The sequence below is a fragment of the Symphodus melops genome, assembly GCF_947650265.1.
Source record: "Symphodus melops genome assembly, chromosome: 16".
Lineage (NCBI taxonomy): Eukaryota > Metazoa > Chordata > Actinopteri > Labriformes > Labridae > Symphodus > Symphodus melops.
Genome location: NC_136706.1, coordinates 20,974,195 through 20,997,619, shown reverse-complemented (window position 1 = coordinate 20,997,619; position 23,425 = coordinate 20,974,195). Strand labels below are relative to the sequence as shown.

Genomic DNA, 23,425 nt, shown 5'->3' with positions numbered 1-23,425 from the left:
ATAACTAGGAGGATATTATGACAGTAAGTATAGGTGCCTTAATTGATCTTGGTACCTCTCACATGCATAAAGCTGAATTTGATGGACAAAGTTTTTTTTTTATATCTCTCTCTTGCGTTAACACATGTTTAAAGGTTTCATTGAGTTCCAGCAGAAATATAAAAACACAACACCAGCTAAAACTGCATTTCTTTTCAGAATCTTTTTTAATTGGCGAGCACATTTACATATCAGAGGTTTTTGTCTTCATGTATTGGTGCGAAACAAAAAACATGGCTAAAATAAAAAGTACTTCATGTGAGAAGCAATTTAGTTATCAAGTTAATGCGACAACTCTGCTACGATTTTATACGATCACCTGTTTTTAATCTTCTTACAAGGTTACCTGTTTGTCATTTTTATATAACACATACTGACCAGTTGTAGCCCATGTAATAACACCCATCATAAATCATTGTCTTTCTCTCTCTGTGCCTTTACAAATATCTCCTTTTAAATCATATGAAGAGGGGCCCATTGGTCCTCCTCAAGTACAGGCCTGTTTTTGTCCTCAGCAATGATACACACACACACACACACACACACACACACACACACACACACACACACACACACACACACAGAGGCTAACTGTATTAATAGGAGTCTGTTTTGTGTCAAGCAGGTCTTAATAGGATCAGTGTGAGAGACATGGAGCTGTCTGTCAGTCTAAGTTCATTAACTGATGATAGATGACCTGTTGTGTGTGTGTGTGTGTGTGTGTGTGTGTGTGTTAGAGAGAGAGAGAGAGAGAGAGAGAGAGAGAGATGAATGTGTGCTTTTAAGGGAGTGTTTTCCAGTTTGTGTGTAAATTCTCTCCCTCACCCTGGTATAATTTCGAGTCCTCAATCGGAGGCCTTATCAGGTGCAGGACACATGGATGCCTCCTTCTTACTCCTCCTCTCCTCCTCCAGGATTTCTTTCAACTCCTGCACACCCACTTGTATATCCTCCCCCCCTCAGCCTCTCTTCTCCCCTCTCTCTTTCAATCTTTCTCCTCTCTTATTTCCAATACTAGAGGAGGCCTTCTTTAATTGCTCTCCACCTCATTCCCTTCCTGACCATCCTCACCTCCACTTCTTCTGCAAGTGGACCAAACTCTTCCACTTCACTTTAAGCCAGTTTTCCTTCCCAACAAGTAACCAAACATCCTTTATTCCGGGACAAAAATAGTGTATAAACCATAGACTGTATAATGACAAATAAAACAGAGAACAGTATCAGTAGATTTTGCGAACCAAAGCATTTAAACACAAGCATTTAAACACTTTGAAATCAGATTGATATGTGATGCCTATCATCAAGATTGAAAATCAGCTCTCTTCAGGATAGAAGAGAAGAGAAGTTTGTCTTCTCCTAATCCACAGCTGATCAAGTGTGTGTTTTCTTAAATCTAAACCAGAGGTACCTCACAGCCAACAAAGTGGGCGGTTTGGTCCTTTAATAAGACTGATTGTGAGTTCCTTCAGTCTAACATATCAACTTTGTGTTCAGAATTGACAATAGACCATGAGTTTGATCCACAAATCCGATTGTACATCGAGTCTTTCTGTATAATCTCATGTAAACCCGAAAAAAAAAAAAAATCTCTTCTGTTCTAATCGGCTCCACAAAGAAATCGCCCAAAGATACTCGTGTTGAGGTAGTGACTTCTTGTAAGTGAAACACTCGATTTTTATTGTGCTAACACACACACACACACACACACACACACACACACACACACAGAGACACTAACACTCTAACAAGGATAAGCTGACAGTCCAAATGACTCAACAATGAATGTAAGCTGTTCTCTATACACATACTGACACAATAGAGAGCCTATTGAGGAGAGATTTGTGCTTTACAATGAACCAGACAACTGTGGGTTCGTGTGAGTGTGTGTATGTCTGTGTGTGCAGTATCAGTGAGAGTTTGGTTTGTACATCGCAGTCAACCTGGGCGAACTGACCTACCTGTATAATACACTTCACCCCCACCCAAGTCAAAAATGGCTGATTGGTCATCTCTATGGCTTTTTGACTTTTTGACTACATAACTTCGTCTCTTGGTGTAATGGTGAGAAAAGATAGCGGCCGTTGTTGGATCTTGTCAATTCATTATACGTTTTGACTTGCACACGTGTTATGCTCGTTTTAGAGAAGAGAAAACAATATGCAAAGTCATTGCCATGCAAATTCTCAGATTTGTGCACGTTGAAAATAATCAGCTAGATTGACTAATTCACAAGACGCTGTTTCAAAAGCTGATCAATGTTTACATGTCATGCCTTAAAGTTGACCTATCGGTGCTGATCCCCATTTAAAACTCACATTGTTACATTGCTGGATGTCCAAACTTGATGGCGAAGTTTTAAGATCATGAGCTAAATGTTTGTCGGAGACAAAGAGGGCGCTAAACTGTTTTTTCTGTAAAAATCACACAAACGTTTGTGGATATGAAAACAACAATTTCACTAGACGGCTTCAAGTAAAGCTGAACGATTTTAGGGAAAAATTGAATTGCGATTTTTCTGGCAGAAATTGCGATTTCGATTTTTATCAGGATTTTCTTCAAATCAAGCTTGTGCAATGTTCTCAATGTACAGTAACATTTACAAACATGACAGGAAATTACATCATACCAGTTAAAACTTTAAATGCTGGAACTCTAAATTAATAGACTGAAAACTGAAGTTAAGAATTAATTTGTAATAATAATAATAATAATAATAATAATAATGTATTTATTAAGAAGAAACACAGACGGTGTGATGTTCTTGGTTTTAGTGTCAGTTTGACAGAAATCTGGTCATAAGTGTTGATATATTTTGTGCCTTTGGGGTTGCCGTAGGTGACTTAGTTCACAGAAGTTATGCAACAAGAGAAGCCAACAATATCTCCATATTTTCTTCTAGCCATACGGCCGAAACATTTGCCTGTGAGTGTCATTTCATGTTCAGGCCTTGCATTGTATCTCTTGAGTATGTTTAATAAGGTTACAACGTGAGATAACAACAATTGACACATTCGCGATGCTAACCGCTAGCATTCCTATTCAAATTCTCATAGACGTTAGCATCAAGCTAGCGGATTTTTCGTTTTTTTTTTTAGCATATTATGAGATTAATAACTTATGTTTTGATGTCTGTTTAGTTTTACAGTGCTTCCTTTATTAAAGACTGGACACAAAACTTCAGCTTCTTTATTGGAGGAAAACTGTTAGCTATCTGTCGAGCTGTGTATCAGGCTAAAGAAGTCACGCACACACGCACAGGCAGAATGAACTGCTCCTGATCGCGTTTTTTGAAATCGCGATTTCGATCAGAAAATGATAAATCGTTCAGCCTTAGCTTCAGGCCTCATAAGCTGTTGAAACCTCTTACACGACTGATCATCTCCCATCACTGAAGGGCATCCCTGCCTCGGCAGCCCTGCAGCGTTCGACTCCCAGAGAGCCAGCCAATCAGAAGAAAGTGGGCCCGTTAGGAGGCAGGCCTTAAAAGAGAGAGCAGCTAAAGTGATCAGTTTTAGGCAGAGGCTCTAAAAAAGTTTCTAAAGTTGCAAATCATTAAAACATGACATCGTATCATATGGGATCTTAAAGATTGACTCAAAAAAGGCTCATTTAAAGTCCTTAAAAACGGCAGTTTCATTTTCTTTTGCTCTTTGACTCTTGAAGCAGACCTGACAAAGCATGCTTCCTACATGGTTATTGCGTTAACATCCCAGCAAGGATTATGTTTGTTTCATATCACTGTTGGAGGCCAGAATGGAACAACTTGTGACTGCTTGGTTACAGAGAAACTGCTTCTCAGAGGAGACAGATGGACAGTCGGGGTCCATCTGAGAAATCCTGGCACTGATCATAACTAACAGGTCGTTTAGATCAGAGTGGGCTTTTGCAACTTTAACATTTTCTTGTGACAGCAATTCAGTTGATCTTCACAGTTTTCTGGAAAAGGCGATGAAAATGAGCGAGTAGAGTGACTTTAGGTTATGTTATATACCAATAGTGTGTGGTTTTTCAGACATATCTGAAAGGACAAATGTTAGGTTGCATTTAAGTGCCTCATTTCAATGTTTCATAACATGATGTTTTTCGGTGTGGATGAATCTGATCGGTCAATCTGCAATTCTTTTCCAGTCTGAAATATTTTTTCAATTATTTCTACATTTTGATCGTTGTGGGAGCCTTAAAACCACTCTGGTCCAAATAAAAACAGAGCATTCAGGACTTGAATGTTAAAGTTAGAAGGAGGACACACTGGCTGCTGCATTGTGATCAGAGAAGCCAGCACTTCAACACAGCATATTTCTTTAATGTCTGATCACAGAGTAAGCTCACTTCATCATTTCTAGATAGATAGATAGATAGATAGATACCTTATTGATGTTGAGGGGAATTTAGAGCATTCAGTTGCAGTGTACAAGACATGCAGGACACAATAAACACCACAATACAATATACAATAAACTATTACTGTCACCTCTTACATATATAATAACCATAAACAAGATTTAGAAGACCCTCTATATAAATACGAATAAAAAGTAAAAAAAAAAAATGAACCTGTGGAATTAAACATAGACTCATACTTATATAAATAAATATACACAACCTGTGCTGGAATAGAAACATATGTGCAATTTAATAGAAACCTCTGAACAGTTAAGGAACCACAGTGATGGGCTCCAGGTAGTGACCACACCCACAATACCATTGTAAAAGGGTGATATTGGACTTAATGTGAAAGTTATCATTGATGAAAACGTATGAAAACTATCACACATGATATGAAAGTTGTTGTAGTGTAAGTAATGACTGAGGCTTCAGTTTGTCAATGAAAATGAAACTTGTGAAAAGCCTAAAGTTCTCATCAAATATCGAATGGACGGTCATTGTTTTTGGTACAGATGTTTCTTTCCCCTTCAGGGGGGAATGTACGGCCTTTGCGTGACTTCTCATGTTGCACCATTATCGGGTCACCTGTGACCTCTCGGTCCGCAATGTGACCTCTGACAGATAAAGCATGAATCCAGGGTGATGACAGAGGGGATTAGTGCTGTGCAGTAGGCTTAAAGGACCATTACATTTGACAGAGACGTGGCCAAGGCTCCACAGTCATAATCAATAATGTTTAATGACATGGATCAACAGAGACGGAGAGAGAGAGAGAGTATTAATATACAGCCTGTAGTATTAAGTGTTGGAAGTAATGTGATTGAAATGAAACGTGGATAGAAGGACTTAAGATGTCCCTGCGTCGATGTTCACATGAGGAACAATCAAATCAAATGTACTCTGGATGTTTGACAACATATTGTCTCTCTTCTTTCTAAATTTTAAATGACTTTTTTTTTTTTTATTTGTTTTTTTACTTATGTCATGTTTTTATCAGTTTTATCCTCGTTGGATGTGTTTTTAGTAATGACGAAGAAAATGTTATTATTCTGGTCAGCCTGATTTGGTTTCAATCTAAATTCATAAATTTCAATCATCACTCCGCTGCATGAAAGGATTTCATTTTGTGAATCTAGATTTCATTTATTTCTTTATTTTACTGTAAACTTCCATAAGCTCATATCTAAATCTCTCTCTCTCTCTCTCTCTCTCTCTCTCTCTCTCTCTCTCTCTCTCTCTCTCTCTCTCTCTCTCTCTCTCAGATATGGAGGAGAGAACGAGTGCGGGACCATGGGCGAGTGGAAGTCGGTCTTCAAAGGTAATTTCTGACACATATACCAGTATTGAATCATCTTTGATTACATCACTTTAAAGATTTGAAGTATCAGTCATGGTATTTAAAATGATTATTTAGATTATTGGTGAAAAAAAAAAAGAAAAAGTAAAAAGATCAACACACATCAAGGAGCTCCTGTTTGAAGGATTTATTGACGTTGGACATTGGAGCCAGCGTGCTCCTCCTCAGACTCGACGTGCTGGTTGGAACCTGAAACAGGAGCTGCTTGGTGTGTGGATCTTCTTTGCTTCGTTCTCCCTCTTTGTGTTTTTGGATCCAGCACCCTGGCTCTATGGCTACTTTCAGTTCAATAACTGAGTCTGCTGTCAATCTCTTCATCTGTTAGCACACTTTAATGTCTTCCTCATTATTAAACTGTTTGTGTTTCATGTGCTGCCTAATTAAGAGGGACAATATAGATGTATAAGAGATTCTCAGTAAACAAAAGACTCGTGGGAAATCTCATTCATAAATCAATCTTTACACAGAGGAACAGGTCAGGTCTATACTCATATGTTTCATTATCTACAAAGACTCGATGTTAATGCAACAAGAGCACTCGGCAACATTTAGCACAGTGACAGTGGAGAGGAAAAAGTTCCTCTAAGAGGCAGAACCAGAGCCATCACAGCCATGTGTCGGGATGAAAAGGGAGATACAGGCAGCTGCAGGAGAAGTAGACCAAGACAAACAGCAGTGGCAATAAGGGATAAGCTCGATGTATGTCAGTAATAATTGTAAGTAAGTATGTGTAGTATTACAGGAACAGCTAAGAATGATAATTGTTTATCCCACATGTGTGTATTTTTCCACAGAGTTATGCAGAAGGGTCTCAGTACATGGGGCCACAAGACAGCCTCTCACCTCCGTACACCAACTCCAGGCTTGCAGGTACATCACAGACTCTGTGTGTGTGTGTGTGTGTGTGTGTGTGTGTGTTTCTGTTTTGCAAAGCTTTTCTTTCTCTCCATCAACTTTGGATTCACGGTTCTGCTGGGTTTTGATCTGACCGTGAGTGTGTGTGTGTGTGTGTGTGTGTGTGTGTGTGTGTATGTGTGTGTGAGTGTGTGAGTGTGTGTGTGTGCAGAGAATTAGTGAAACATTGGCGTACACCTGAGGAGACAGGTCATCTGGCATGCAGTTTCTCCTTCTCTCTCGCACACACTTTCTCTCTCTCTCTCTCTCTCTGCCCGCTGTGTGGAAAGCGCTCGGCGGCGTGTGCTCATTTACCCATGATGCTCTCTGCCTCTGGCTCTCCGATGTGGCGCCAGTTGTGAGCAAATGGCCACTGACACAGATAATCTGCCTCCCTCTCTCTCTCTCTCTCACACACACACACACACACACACACACAAACACTCAGAGTTACACAGACATATTTAATCACTCTCTCACACGCACACACACACACACACACACACACACACACACATACACACACACACACACACATAGAGCTTAATTACCTTTGACTGGATGCATCAAATATGGAGGATGTCAGCTCTCAGCGATCTGACTCTACCTGCTCTTTTTCTGCCTCGCTCTCATTCGTTGGTTTTCTGTTCTCTTTCTGATGAGGCGTTCGATGTCTACTGTTGTGAAGCCACACAAACTTCATTCACGTGTGTTTCAGGACTCTTCTGGTCTTATACTATCCTGTTGCATGAAGGCGAGACTCTTGTGACATGTCGTGGATCCTGATCATTTGGTAGCAGTGGCGGCGAATAACGATTTCCTCACTCTGACTTTTGGCAAAATGCGGCAGTTTAAAGAAAAACGCCACCCACCACCAGATCAATCATGTGTTCCAAAAAAATCCCCCTCAAAGTTTCATTTTGGTTCGTCACATAGAACAACACGTTGTAATTACTGTAAAATCTGGCCTTCTTCCATCACGGATGTCAATGCACACTGTAAAAAGTTGAGAAAAGAAACGTCAAACTCCCGAGTCGTGGGTTGGCGGCGCTTCGGTTGGAATGATCCATTGTGTGCGCCATGTGTTGTGACAGTGTTGTGATTATGGTATGGAGCTGCAGAGGCAGAGAGGGAAGAGGCGATGCAGAGTCAGAAATGGAAATATTGCATTCTTCGTCTGGCACACGGGGAGCCGCAATTTACTTTGATAATGATAACACTAAGAGACAGAGACAGCCGGGGATATGGAATATACACACACGCACACACACGCACACACACACACACACACACACACATACACAGTTACACTCTTTCTACACTGTTGTAGAAAACATCCTCTCTGTGTTACCAGCCTCTCTCCTGATCTGGATAAATCAGATTGTCTTCCTTTTTTTAATCTTTGTGGTACGCCATGATGGAGATTGCTTTCTTTCAATGCAAACCCAAAAAAAAAACGATTTTTCTTTCAACTTCGAGCGTTATCCTGAGAAACGTTTGTTACGAGCTTTAGAGGCTAGCTCACCTCACTTCATTCTGCGAAAGCAAGGCGCACAAGTGCAGAAGGTTGAAACTTGATGCACTGACGGCGTTAATCCCTTCTGATTTGCTGAATAACCCCGGAAACAAAGCTGCCAAGCAGGCGAGACTCCCTTCGAAAGTTCACATCACCATGGAGATGCTTGGACGTTTAAGGTCAAATTCAAGACCTTTCATGACAGTTAGCACATGTTTGTAAAGTGGTGCCTAGAGGTTAAAAGGCTTTTAAGAAACAATAGGTAATACTTCGTTATTGGTCTCTGTAAAGGTGTTGTTGTTGTTTTTTGTGATTAAATGTTTTTATTTGAACAATGGAGGCAGAGCATTGTAAATTAAAGAAAACCATTAAGTCTATATCCTCCTTTCTCATCCCCTCCCCTTGGACCCCACCCCTGTAGTACCTTGGTACGCATCCAATGAGTAAACATGCATACACAATTACATTTACATGCACACGCACTCAATAACAACAAAACAAAGTAAATGAAAAACGTGTATATTAAAAAAAAGATCTGTAAAGGTGTTGATGAGTCGATGCTAAATGGTCGTTGTGTTTGTTGTGTTCTTGCCTGGTTGTGTGGGTAAGTAATGTCTTTGCTGATTATCAGACCGACTGGTTATGTGTTCCTATCTTCCATTCCTTCTCATTCTCATGTATTCATAACTTTTTCTTCATGAACACAAATGTATAATACAACGCGTTCACAGAGGACACACAGGAAGTGGAGGGCCCATGATGTGCCTCGAGTCGTTTGCAGGGCTAAATATTTGCAGCCAAGTCTTAATATCAGAATGTGGGTGGTGCCAGCGGCCTAGCGGTTAGTTCTATCAACCCACGTACAGAGGCTGCAGTAGTTAGTTACTTTATTGTCCCCGTGGGGAGACACCATAGCACACACTCACACATATAACACACGACAGTCCTTTGTGGCAAAGTACAGATATCTATTTCCATTTTCACATATTGTTCAGAGTGTTGATGGCTGTGGGGATTAGACTGTTTTTAAAACGTACTCCGTTGTATCTGACGGAGCTGTATCGTCGACCGGAGGGTAGCAGGGAGAAGCAACGGTGCAGTGGATGAGTGTGGTCCTGTGTTATTGCCTGTGCGATGCGTGTAATTGCCTTAGTGTTTAACTGTGTGAGGTTGGGAGTGGGGAGACCTCAAAGCCGGCTGTAAAAGGTTGAAATCTGACCTGTGGATCCCACGTCCTGTCTCGAGGATAAATACATCTAAATGAAGCTTTTTACTGTTTCTGAGATCGTTTTGTTCCTCTTCGCTTTGCCCTCCTGCTTGGCGTGGACACAGAGGGTACCGGGCATGATCCACAGGGAACAACATTTCATACATTTTGAAAAAAGCATCATGCAGTGACATCATCAGACACAATAAAATAGCGCTCAGAAAGAAACAAAAGGTGGACACTGGACTTTAACTGGCAAGTTAATAAAGATCTAAAACTGGACGAGCTGAGTGAGAATAAATTGGCTTCAAAGTAAAAGTTTCCAATTTTTATAATATTTCATTTTGTAAGCATATACAAAAAAACATACTTAAACTGTATAGGTGTCTCCTACCCATAATCCTTTGCATTTTGTTTGAGTGAATGTGGTCGGCTCAGATAATTCACGAGACAAAGACTCTGTGATCTCACCTGAAATGAACTTGAACAAAAAGAAGAAACACTGCAGAGTTTAATGAACCCAGCATGAACATGTGTGAGTGTGAATGCAGCCTCTCGCTCGCTCACTCTCACTCTCTCTCTCTCTCTCTCTCTCTCACTTTCTCACTCTACCCCTCTCTAACCTTGTCTGTCTTTCTTAACCCCCCACCATCAGATTAGAGTGATGTTATGCTCTAGATAATCAGCGAAGGGATTAGTGTCATCTCAGCGACCCCACTAGATTAATCTGCCGACACACACACACACACACAGACTGGAACACACACACGCAGAAAAACACAGTGATCCAGCAATCAAAAGATGTGTGTGTGTGTATGTGTGTGTGTGTATGTGTGTGTGTGTGTGTGTGTGTAAATGTACTTTGTGTGTGAATGTGAACCACAATGTAGATGTTTGTGTTTAATGCAGGAGTTTTCACTCATCGTTTGTGCATTTTGATAGTTGTTGGTTTGTGTGTGAATTTCTTGAAACCAGCTTCTGTATGTGTGTGTGTGTGTGTGTGTGTGTGTGTGTGTGTGTGTGTGTGTGCTACTGTGGTTTGAGCGTGTGTTTCCTGCAAATTGGCAGGTTAGTGTGTCAGATTGTGTGATGAAAGCTTCGGTATAAATGGGGTTTTATGCGGTTAGTGTGTGCTTTTGTTGTGTAGTAGCTCTGTGTGTGTGTATGTGTGTGTGTGTGTGTGTGTGTTCATGGTCAAGCGATGTGTGTGTACCTGAGTGTGCGATTCTGGCTTTCATCTCTGAATTTGTGTGTGTTGTCTTTGTGTGTATTGTGTTTACGAATGTTCCCTGGTGTGTGTGTTTGTTTTCATGTTTTCAGTCTTTGTGAAACATTTTGTGACACTGGCTTCATTTGTGTGTGTGCGCGTGCATGCGCGCCCATGTGTGTGTGTGTGTTAGTTAGGAAACATGTTCTTGTCTGCTGTATGCTGGTGTGTGAATGTGAAAAAGTTTTCCTCTTTGACTCATGTTATTCACGTGCGTTTAAAGTTTTGTGTAAATTATGAGGCTTTGTGTTATTCTAGCTTTCATGTGTGTATGTGTGGTTATTCAGTACAGCACTGTATGTGTGTGTGTGTAGGTGTGTGTGTGTGTGTGTGTGTGTGTGTGTGTGTGTGTGTGTCTACCTGTGTGAAGTGGCTTTGCAGAGCAGGTGCACCACCATGAACCCCCTCCTTCCCTGTAACTGTCACCTACATAGTAAATGAGCAGCTCGGTGGTTTCAGCCTGCAAGCACATTCTGCTGTGTTATAAATAAACGATCTAATGTGGCTTCAGTCGGATTCTGACGCACACCTCCTCTAATCTGTTATCACAAATAAAACACACTGAATACATGTAGTAACAAGAAGTCCATAGGAAAAAAAAAAATATATATATATATATATATATAAGTTGTCCAAAGTTGTCCTAACACATTTGGATAAATGTGGCTGGAGATCGACTTAAGTTGTCCATGTTTTCACTATTGGACATTTGCAGTTGCTACCACTTTGATGTTTGCTAACTTGCTAACTTGTAAGCAAGGTCAACCAGGAGAAGGTTGTAAAGTGATTCACTTAAAGAGACACAGTGAAGGGTGGATTACAGCACAGGCCTACCTGGCTCAGGGGGCCCCTAAGCCAAAGCTTCGGCCTGAACTCACTGTTACTTTTAATGTTGCTTCGTCGAAGGCCTCAGTAATTCATGTCAGTATGAAGGTCCAAGAAGTCCTATCAAAACGACTGAAGGAATAGTCCTGAATATGAGTCTATTCATCCACATGGGCACCTCAACGATAAGGGGAGAAATACAAAGAGCAAGCCGAAACATCAGCAAATGGGAGGAGGGGGGGTAAAGTCCATAAGCCCAGGGGCCCAATATCTCATAATCCTTCTGTGACTCATAAGCCCCACTCGACCAACACACCCCAGAACTAAATACTTCAGGGTTGTTTTTTTTTTTTAAGGAACTACAAAGTTCCCGTTGCCCATGTTGTCCGCATATCGAGCGTGGACAATCCAATGACGTATGAGGACGTAGGAGGAAGCAATAGATATGGCTGCATTACAAAGCCAGTCCAATAGGTGGCGGTAAGAAAAAGACGGCGGCCATACAACAAAAGACGACGTAATACACATGGCGACAGGCCGGCGTCATTACTCGTGCGACACTACAGTTAGCCCGTTGCCATAGTGCCACGCTAGCAGAGTCATATCTGGTATTAGAGTGCAGTAGTTCTTCTTTGTCTGTTGTTGTTTTACAACAGTGCACAGTGAACAAACTGGATTCCTATCATTACTTTAAAGACAACTTATTCAATGGAGACTTTTATTAAACCATAAGTGCCAACTTCATGAGGTCAATTAAAGAAAAATCTTGAAATCTTTGGCATTTCGTGAAACAAAGTATGGCTATTATTTTGGCTATTGTTGGCTATGGTCGTTAGCATCTCAACCTGCTCCTGCAGCCACATGTCCGATGTGTCCTTGGGCAAGATAGTTAACCCTGAATTGCTCCTGCTGCTTCAGATGTGTATGAACGGGATTAGTTAATACAGGTGGACACTTTACATAGAAACCTCTACCATCAATGTGGAGGTGTGACCTGAGGGGAAAAGAGTCGTCATAAGGGCGAGAAAGCTCCATTTAGCATTTCTGTCCTAAAACAACAGACAACACAAAACTGGACAGGCTTTGATTTCCTTCAAATATTATTTGGGTGACAATTTGTAGAATTAAAGATTAACATAAAAAACAATAAACAAAACTTAATTTTAAATCTATAAATATCAGACGCTAAGACATTATTATTCACTGTAGCCCACACCTAAATGTCCTCAAAGGTCTGAGAGTTAAGGTCGTGATTTGCCGTATAATGAATGAATACATATCATAAATGTGCAGCATTAAGCCGGAGCGTATACGGTGCTTAAAGAGGGAATTCAAACGTGATGATCTTGGCTCCTTCCTCCTCTTGTTGTTTTCGTGGAAATGTAGTGAGTCAGCCGTCTGTCTCACCTCTGAGCGACCTTATTAATGAGTGTTGAGCCACGAGGCCGGACCCCCTCTGAGGAGGTCACATCTGGACACTTTATATAGAAATACATATCTGTCTCCCGTCTCGTCTGCCGGTCTCACACCACATTTTCCTTTTTTTCTTTTCTTTATCAAAGCTCGAGAAATCCAGTGTCTTACCTCTCTCCTCTTCTTTTGTTGTCATTGTGCATTACCACTCCTTCTCCTCTCCTCCTTCGCCCGTCCTCTATCTCTTCTTTATGCTTCTGTCTCCGTATCATCCTCTCTTCTTTCCCCTGCTATGGAGACAGGCCCTCTTGTCTCCCCTCTCCATTCCCCAGGTGCCGCTCACCTCAGCTGGGTGTGGTGCCAAGGTCGTCCCCCTGTCTCTCCCTGCTGGGTGTCGGTCTCTGTGCTCTGAATGTTTAAGCATAGCAAAGAGGAGAGGTGAGGGGAACAGAACGAGGAGGCAACAAAACAGATGAGAAGAGAGGAAGTGAAGAGGGAGATTCATTAATTTCTTAAATGCTCCCCGTGGAGGAGTTCTCAGTTGAACACACAGTCGACAGGATCATTTAAGATTATTTCATTATGTTCACATATAGATGTCCTTTATATAGCTTTCCTTTTGGACCATTCACCTGTTGAGGAGAAAACTATAAAACAATAACTGAGATTTGGACAAAAGGGAAATTCTTAAAGATGTTTTTTTAGTTGTTGAATTTTATATTTAGGAGGAAATTCTGATTTTTACACTGTTACATAAAGACATACTTCTCACACACATACACAAACAGGACTTGTTGACATACAGTACATAAGTGGAGAGATGCGACACACTGCTATGCAGCGAAAGCACCAGGGCGTTTGTGGTTTCAGTGCCTGGCTCAAGGGCATCTCAATAGTACTCCATTTTATGGTCCACATAGGGACTTGAACCCTCTGGTGTCACAGACTGTTGTCCTAATGAACGTTCAAACCTACATATACAAATATCTACACGTGTAAGAACATCAGTGTCATCCATTTGATGCACACGCTTAAGACACTTCTGATACGGCTTTACATGGTTTAAATCTGATTCTATCTCAGGAGGAAAATCGGAAAAAAACCAAAAACGTTTTAAAACAGCTTTCAGAAGAAGTAGAGAGAGGGCAGCCACAAACACAGTTTAAAACAGTTAATAAAGAAGAGGTGGATTGTTGCATTGAATCAATACTAATGTAAATTAAAAACATTTAAAAAAGGGGGATTCTTTGTGGCACCCCCCCTCATTGTCTCCTTTGATTACAACTGAACAGCCACTGTCTCGTTCTCAGTGCATCTTGAATGGATGTCATCCATTTATTAGCTCTGCTTTGACTTCATTGCATTAACACGGACGCACAATGTAAGCCACTGTGGAGTATTTAGTATATTATTGTTTTGAATGGGCTGTGTATCACTTGTAAATTGTCTGTGTAATTAGATCTGACATAGTAATAATGGGTCTCGTCAAGGCGAGAGGGCGGAGGGTGGAAATGTAAAAAAAAAAACGGAGGCTCTGAAAACAGCGGTTCATCGGGGAACACTTCAGGGTTCCTCGTCGGGGAGGGGAACATGTACTGTAGTATCCAGTTACAAACCCTTTTTTGGCGTGTTGAAGAACTGATTATCACAGTTTGAAAAGGCAAATTAAGGGAAGAAGCGAAGCTGAGGAACAGCTATACTGCGAGGCTTCAATTTCAGAGGCAGGTGGTGTTTTTGGGAAACAAACGTATGAGGAGATTTTAAAATAGCCCCCTCGATCGTGAACAAGGAAGAATGTTACATACTCAATGATGACAATAGGTGGTTCATGTTCCAGCTTTAGTGAAGTACATCCATCCATCAGTCCATCCATCCATCCATCCATCAGTCCATCCATCCATCCATCCATCAGTCCATCCATCAGTCCATCCATCCATCCATCCATCAGTCCATCCATCCATCCCTCCATCCATCCCTCCATCCATCTCATCCATCCATCCATCCATCCATCCCTCCATCCATCTCATCCATCCCTCCATCCATCTCATCCATCCATCAGTCCATCCATCCATCCATCCATCAGTCCATCCATCCATCCATCCATCAGTCCATCCATCCATCAGTCCATCCATCCATCAGTCCATCCATCCATCCATCCATCAGTCCATCCATCCATCCATCCATCCATCCATCCATCCATCCGTCCATCCATCCCTCCATCCATCAGTCCATCCATCCCTCCATCCATCTCATCCATCCATCCATCCATCCATCCCTCCATCCATCCCTCCATCCATCCATCCATCCATCCCTCCATCCATCTCATCCATCCATCCATCCATCCCTCCATCCATCTCATCCATCCATCCATCCATCCATCCATCTCATCCATCCATCCATCCATCCATCCCTCCATCCATCTCATCCATCCATCCATCTCATCCATCCATCCATCAGTCCATCCATCCATCCATCCATCCATCAATCCATATATCATCTATCCATCCATCTATCCATCTATCCATCAGTCCATCTTTTGTCCGTCTCCTCCATCTGTCTGTCTGTCTTCTCCATCTTCTGTCATCCGTCCAGATGAGGCCTCTGGAGACCGAGCTCGGGTCATTCATGTTATACTCTGTGTGTGTTTTCTTGCCTCCATGCTTGTGTGTGTGTGTGTGTGTGTGTGTCTGTGTGTGTGTGTGTGTGTGTGTGTGTAGATTGTGTAGATTGTGTGTATTTTCCAGAATCCATGTGTGTGTGCTCTTTATCTTTCTATCTCTGTATGTCTCTGCTGTGTGTGTGTGTGTGTGTGTGTGTGTGTGTGTGTTTGTGTGTGTCTGTGTGTGTGTGTGTGTGTGTGTGTGTGTGTGTGTGTGTGTGTGTATGTGTGACAGACTGTGAAATGGTGCGTAGTAGCACCTGGGCCCTTCAGTGTTGATTGATCGGCTTGGTCATGTGGAAGAGTCCCATCTGGCCAGCCACGCTACGGTGTGTGTGTGTGTTTGTGTGTCATAGAGAGAGAGAGAGTGCTTGTTTGTGTGTGTGAGAGGTGAGAGAGGGAGATAGAGATGTGCAGCATGAAACAGTATGTTTATTGTGAGGGTGAGAGATGTAGAGAGAGAGCTCTTCAGCTATAACTGTGGCTCCCAGAGGCCAGAGATGAACTGTATTTTATCATCTGAGAGAGACAAGAGCTGCTTTCACATTGCAGGCCTTAAAGGAACATGTCCATGTACTATAACATTTCAGAACCTTGTTTACATGTAGAGTGGGCTGGAGAGAGCTGAAACAACCCTTTAAAAATAGAGATCATAGTTTTTTACCTTCCTGTTTGAAATGATCTCATTTAAAATCCATGGTGTCTGCATCCTTCCTGTTTGAAGCTAATATTGGATGTCCTTGCATCAATTGTTGGAAACATTTTAATGATGACAGAAAGATGCTTTATTATTAACAGTGTGAAACGTGGTGAAAGCTGGTAACTGTGATCTGAATAAAAAACATAAAATCTAGGGGATATTTCACCAAAGAAACATTTTTAGGAGGTCCAGACTTAAGAGAAATTAAGAATTCTGAAATTCCTAAAGGTCACATATAATTCAAAACATTTCACCACCTTTCCAACATCCCTCCATATGGTCCGTCTATAAACCATCACATCCTCTCCGTCTCCATTTTTCAGAAATTTGTGCCATTTGGAGATTTTCCCTTTGTGACATCACAAAGGACAGTAGCCCCTCCCCCAGGTGGGTGACACTCCCACAGCTAGGCGTTTGTTCTGCCCCCTGAGTCTGCCTTCTCACCGTAAACAATAGAGCAAGGAGCAATGACCTGCGGACTGTTTGAACATACGTTGAATGTTACTTGGATGTTTGTCGTCAACATTTGCTCAGTGCTTGTCTCAAAGTGTTCAACATCTAAACTGGGGCCGTTTCTTCACGGGCATGCCTACATGTCAGACGCTGATGTGTGTCTGTGGTGTAGCGAGCTGGGAAACTAAACTGCTGATTCAGAGAAGAGAAGAGTTTCATTTGGCAGAAGAAGTCACCTGTCGGAGCAGTTCGCTTGCCTCATGTATGGAGGCTCTATAGTTCAACCTGCGGCTCCTGTCACACGTCACTCCCCGCTGTCTTTCCTGATTTCACTCTCTATCCACTGTCCTCTCTGAATACAGGCAAAATCCAAAAATGTCATCCTTAGAAAAGAAAACAGGAAAAGAAAATGTCAGCAGTGTGGGAGTTTTGCGTGCATGCTAACGTGTGAATGTGTGTGAAATAACTTGACTGGCCTGCAGAGAAAACCCAATCTTAACTCCAGTCATTATCTTTATAATAATTCATTCACAGATTGAGAAACAGCCCAACAACAGTGGTCATTGTCACAAATGCTCTTGTGTCTAAATGGGATAAATCATTTCTGCTTCCTGATTCTGCAATCGTCCCTTCTGGACTTGTCATCAGAGTGGGGGCCTTTATAGCAGCATATTACGATGTTTTGTTTTTGACATGTTCAATACTTTAATGGGAGTAAAATCTAGAGGTGTTTGAATATAACGTATTATTCTCCTTGCCAGTTTCTTACTGTATGTTTTAGTAAAAAAGGAAATTAAAACAGAGAAATGCACTGTGCAGTTTCGTTTTCTATGTAAATCAAACTCATCAGTCTCTTCCACCTGGATTATCTTCAATGGCAAGAAAGTGTTGTCTCCCATGGTTTTTAAAACATGCACATATTAGTCACTTTATTGATTGTGTCAGTAAACATTTTCCTAATAAGCTTATGGTCTTAAACTATATCTTCAATTCTTCTTGATTTTTTTCAATTCTTCTCGTTTTTTAAATTCTGGATTCATGGTTAATCACAGTTTGGCTCTAAAAAACAAGAGGACAATGGCTCCACCGGCAAACTTGTTGCTTTGAAATGAAAAAAATCAAAAGTCCAACGGCGAAGTCAACGGTTCTTTTTTTAACAGTCTCCGGTGAAGACGAATTAGCATTCCAACAAGATTCAAGAAACATAAATGTTTTTATCACGGACAATGTTTTGCCTGTTATTTATTTATTTATTTATTTATTTTTGCTTTTTTTGTGCATACTTCAAAGTCTGCTGATACTAAAGTGGTCAGAAAAGCCCGGACTGCAAAGAAACCAGAACACCTGCTGTCAATCAATCATGCCTGCGTGCTACATTTCTATGTAGAAGCTGTAGAGATTAATATTATGCAAACAAAAAAGTCCAAAAGAGTGATGAACTTATCAAGAAGTTTTAGAAAGTTTGTTTAGATGCTTTTATCTTAATATTTGAGAAGTTTATTAAAAAACAAAAACAAAAAAAAAACGCATTTGCTGTTTCTTTCTACAAAGCTGAAAGTTACTTTTCACTTCCTGTGCAGCAACAAACAGCCGCCACACTAGCTGCTAAACGCTGCAATATACACTCAACAAAAATATAAACGCAACACTTTTGTTTTTGCTCCCATTTGTCATGAGATGGACTCAAAGATCTAAAATTCATTCCAGATACACAATATTACCATTTCTCTCAAACATTGTTCATAAATCTGTCTAAATGTGTGATAGTGAGCACTTTTGCTTTGCTGAGACAATCCATCCCACCTCACAGGTGTGCCACATCAAGATGCTCATCAGACACCATGATTAGTGCATAGGTGTACCTTAGACTGTCCACAATAAAAGGCCACCCTGAAATGTGCAGTTTTTGCTTTATTGAGGGTCTGGGGACTCAGAACCAGTCAGTATCTGGTGTGACCACCATTTGCCTCATGCAGTGCAACACATCATCTTCGCATAGAGTTTATCAGATTGTCAATTGTGGCCTGTGGAATGTTGGTCCACTCCTCTTCAATGGCTGTGCGAAGTTGCTGGATATTAGTGGGAACTGGTACGCGCTGTCGTATACGCCGGTCAAGCACATCCCAAACATGCTCAATGGGTGACATGTCCGGTGAGTATGCTGGCCATGCAAGAACTGGGACATTTTCAGCTTCCAAGAATTGTGTACAGATCCTTGCAACATGGGGCCGTGCATTATCTTGCTGAAACATGAGGTGATGTTCATGGATGTATGGCACAACAATGGGCCTCAGGATCTCATCACGGTATCTCTGTGCATTCAAAATGCCATCAATAAAATGCACCTGTGTTCTTCGTCCATAACAGATGCCTGCCCATACCATAACCCCACCACCACCATGGGCCACTCGATCCACAACATTGACATCAGCAAAGCGCTCACCCACACGACGCCACACACGCTGTCTGCCATCTGCCCTGAACAATGTAAACCGAGATTCATCCGTGAAGAGAACACCTCTCCAACGTGCCAGACGCCATCGAATGTGAGCATTTGCCCACTCAAGTCTGTTACGGCGACGATCTGGAGTCAGGTTAAGACCCCGATGAGGACGACGAGCATGCAGTTGAGCTTCCCTGAGACGGTTTCTGACAGTTTGTGCAGAAATTCTTTGGTTATGCAAACCAATTGTTTCAGCAGCTGTCTGAGTAGCTGGTCTCAGACGATCTTGGAGGTGAACCTGCTGGATGTGGAGGTCCTGGGCTGGTGTGGTTACACGTGGTCTGCGGTTGTGAGGCCGGTTGGATGTACTGCCATATTCTCTGAAACGCCTTTGGAGACGGCTTATGGTGGAGAAATGAACATTCAATGCCCGAGCAACAGATCTGGTTGACATTCCTGCTGTCAGCATGCCAATTGCACGCTCCCTCAATGCTTGCGCCATCTGTGGCATTTTGCTGTGAGACAAAACTGCACATTTCAGAGTGGCCTTTTATTGTGGGCAGTATAAGGTACACCTGTGCACTAATCATGGTGTCTGATGAGCATCTTGATGTGGCACACCTGTGAGGTGGGATGGATTGTCTCAGCAAAGCAAAAGTGCTCACTATCACACATTTAGACAGATTTATGAACAATGTTTGAGAGAAATGGTAATATTGTGTATCTGGAATGAATTTTAGATCTTTGAGTCCATCTCATGACAAATGGGAGCAAAAACAAAAGTGTTGCGTTTATATTTTTGTTGAGTATAGTATAGCATAAATAAAAGCAGTGTGAATAACTGGCGTACAAACATCAGGTGGGCCAACATTTGAACTGTAGGTATAATGAACACAGGGAGAGTGTTTGGTAACACATTTAACAAATAACGTCTTGTCGTGATTATATGTCAAATGTTGTGTTTTAACCCTCTGGTGGTAAAAAAACTCAACTGTGAAGTCTCGACTGGAAATCTCTGACAACTGGGCTTTATCTTTGCTTTGTAGCACAGTATGTATATATGCCAGGCTACAAATGTACAATCTAAGCTAGTACTTCATGAAGTCAGATTTGATTTTTGTTACGCTAAAGTCGTCGTCCTCGTGTGAAAAAAACCAAAAGGTCCAAGTTCGACACGAGTGACAAAAACAGAAACGTGAGAGTTTAAAAGAAAGTAAGAGACAAAAAGGATGCAGAGAGAAACTAAGACAGAGATACAGGCAGAGAGAGAGAGAGAGTGTGTTTTCTGAAACGAAGCCAACTGATAATTAATGCCTCTGACATCATGGTGCTCTAATTAAGCCTGGCATTCATTAAGCCAAGTGAGGGGGGGGGGGGGGGGGGATTCGTTAGTGGCTTTTTTTTTGGGAAGGGGGGATTTGTTAAGTCTTCATTGTTATTCTTTTTAAACAATAGAGAAAGAGCGATGGTAGGAACTAAAAGAAGAGGTGAGGAGAGACAGGGACAGATTCACAGGATGTTCAGGTGATGTAACTCAGCTTCTGGCAGCCATATTGGAGGTCTTCAGCTTGTGGGGTAAGCCCTTCTTACATAGACTTTTCTGATTCCATGCCACGACTTAGCTCCACCAGTATACCTTTACAGAGAACCAAATAGCATTGTCATGTCACTGTGAGTGAACAACAAGATGCCACTGTGTGTATTCAAAGAGTAAGATACACATGCACATATTTGATGTTGTTCGGTCCTGCCGGCTCCCCGGTATACAAAGAAGTTGTTTTGCCCTTTCTTACCTCCAAATTTGCCCAACTAATTCAGTGTTGAACCTTTAACAGAGGTGTAACAGTCTCTTCTGTATCAGTCAGTGTCAAAGGGACTTCTGACTTTTAAAATATTCCATCTCAACAGAAGTGACCAGAGTTACTTATCATTTCATTTGTGCTTTGATTCTGCGGTGGCGAGGTATTGGTGTTCCAGTGTGCGAACAGTGTGCAGTGCGGTACAGTTCAGGAGAAGCACAACGTGTAAAGTGGCTCCTCGTAAACACACCCACTTAGACATGCACAAACACACACACGCACTGAGCTCTCCTCCCTACCGGGCTCCGCTGCTTTACAATGATCCCGTCACGCCGTTATAATGCCTCTGTTACTGCCTACAATGCCGGGTATTCTAGCCAATAGTGCTTCTGTGTGCTAGCATGCGGCTCATGCATGCATTACAGGGAGCAGGCTTTTATCTGTCGGAAAATGCTTCCTCTAAAATCTTTTGAAAATCTTATTAGATTATTAGAGGTTCGTCACCTGGCAGTCTGAAAAAGAACATTTGACTGGCAGGTGATGGTTGAATTGCAAGAAGAGAAACTGCACTTTAATAGTTAGTAAATAGATGCTTTAGCTTAAAATTGAATTGTTAATTGCAAGTCTCAACATATACTTGTGTTCTGTGTGTGCATAATTTATGAGTGAACAATAATTTTTATAAACATAATTGTTGTTCAACAACTGTCTCCATCATCATCAGCTCACAAAAAGCCTAAAAAAGGTCATCACAGACAGTTCGCTCAGGCTCCCTTAAAGGGACAAAAACTAAACCCGACTAGGTTTGAATGTTTCATTTTCCATCGTCAGTCGTTGGCTCTGTAATGCAGTTCTTGATGCATTCTCGTAAAGCTGTTTTCTGATAATCACAGACAGCCTGCGTGGACGTAACAGAGTAAAAGGAAGGATAGGAAGATTAAAAAAAGGTTCAGAGATGCAGCCAAAAGTAAACCCAAAGGATCACAATGATCAGAGACGAGGAGAAAATGTTGAGTTATATTAATAGGAAGTGTAAAATGACGCCTCTGAGAATTGACAGACAGTGACAGAGAGGCGATGAGAGAAAGTGAAAGAGGTGTAAAATTGAAAGTAAAGTTTGGGATCCCTATCCATTTTTTTGATCGGAGGATTTTCTGATAGCTAATTAGGCATGGAGGGCCAGCCATCGACAGCTGCATTCATCATCATAAAACGTAATAATTAATGACATTCCAACAAAGAAAAATATGCAAATGAGCTCCCCTCATTAGCATTTTCATATTCAGCTCCCATAATGCTTTTGCTGACAAGGTTGTAATTAATGAAAATTCATGTCTCTTAGCCGAGGTCTAGATTGGATCGCATTCATTCGCAATCCCCCAAACGAGAAGTGAAGAAAAAAAACAAAAAAAAAAACACATGACGGGATCTCTGCCAAGTTTTTAGGGAGACGAGAGGGAGGGGTGAGAGACGGGAAGAGTCAGAGAGAGAGAGAGAGAGAGAGAGAGAGAGAGAGAAAATGGAGATGGAGGAAGGCAGATGGCGAGAGATGAAAGGAAGACAGGCAGAGAGAAACAGAGAGGAGGAAGAGAGTTAGGGAGATGAGGAGGAATGAAAAGAGAGGCTTATATTGTGCAGAAAGTTACAAACACACAGAAATAACAAAAGTTAGACAATTGAAGAACAGTGGGGAAAAGAAAAACAAGTTATTGACTGGAAGCATTTGTTCCTGGGTAGGATTATGAAACCTGATACCTGTAAAAAGACCAGTTGATGTTTGGCGTTCTCTTCTGACAAGAAGTCCTTTGACCTTTGACCTTTACTATATATTGAACATGTTGATGTTTGATGAAACGTGGAGGTTCACAGACACAGTAAATTGGGCGGCAGTAGCTCAGTCTGTGGGGCCTTGGGATGGTCGTCGGTTCGAGTCCCGATGCGGACTAGATGTGGAAATTTGTCCGCTAGCTGGAGAGGTGCCAGACCATTTCCTGAGCACTGCCGGGGTGCCCTTGAGCAAAGCACCTAATCCCCCTTCCTCCGTCACTCTGACATCTCTCCGTCAGTGCATGTTCATTGGATCCTGTTTGTGTGTGTACCAAGTCCATCATGCCTGAACACCATCAAGACAATAAAATCCTTTTTTTTTGTTTTTTTTAAAGTAGTGAAAAGTGTTTTTTTTTTTTTCTTTCTTCTGTAAGGCCCGATTCTGTGATGATGGTAAAAATAAAACCGAAGCATCTCTCAAAACCACAACCACATAGACCAACATAGAAACAGTCGGAGTCTGAATTGCTCTTGGATTATTTCTCGATGTGATGCATTTGACAGGAACAATCCCAGCCTTCATGCAGACGTCCTCGTTTGTGTTGACAGAAAGTTAATCGTAAATATCTTCAGGTGAGTTTTTGTAGTTTGTGTTACGTTCATAGTTGGATAAGGAGACGCAGAGCACGGTTTTCTGGAC

General features: G+C 41.6%; 1 protein-coding gene across 5 annotated transcripts in view; it reads left to right on the top strand.

Annotated features, from left to right (window-relative positions):
• tcf4 (transcription factor 4) overlaps nt 1-23,425 on the top strand; it is a 230,504-nt gene that overhangs the window by 60,864 nt on the left and 146,215 nt on the right. For all 5 annotated transcript variants that reach the window (XM_079365223.1, XM_079365221.1, XM_079365228.1 and 2 more), the window contains 2 exons: nt 5,688-5,743; nt 6,577-6,652. In XM_079365223.1, the coding sequence (XP_079221349.1) occupies nt 5,688-5,743; nt 6,577-6,652 (132 nt within the window). The remainder of the gene's footprint in view (nt 1-5,687; nt 5,744-6,576; nt 6,653-23,425) is intronic.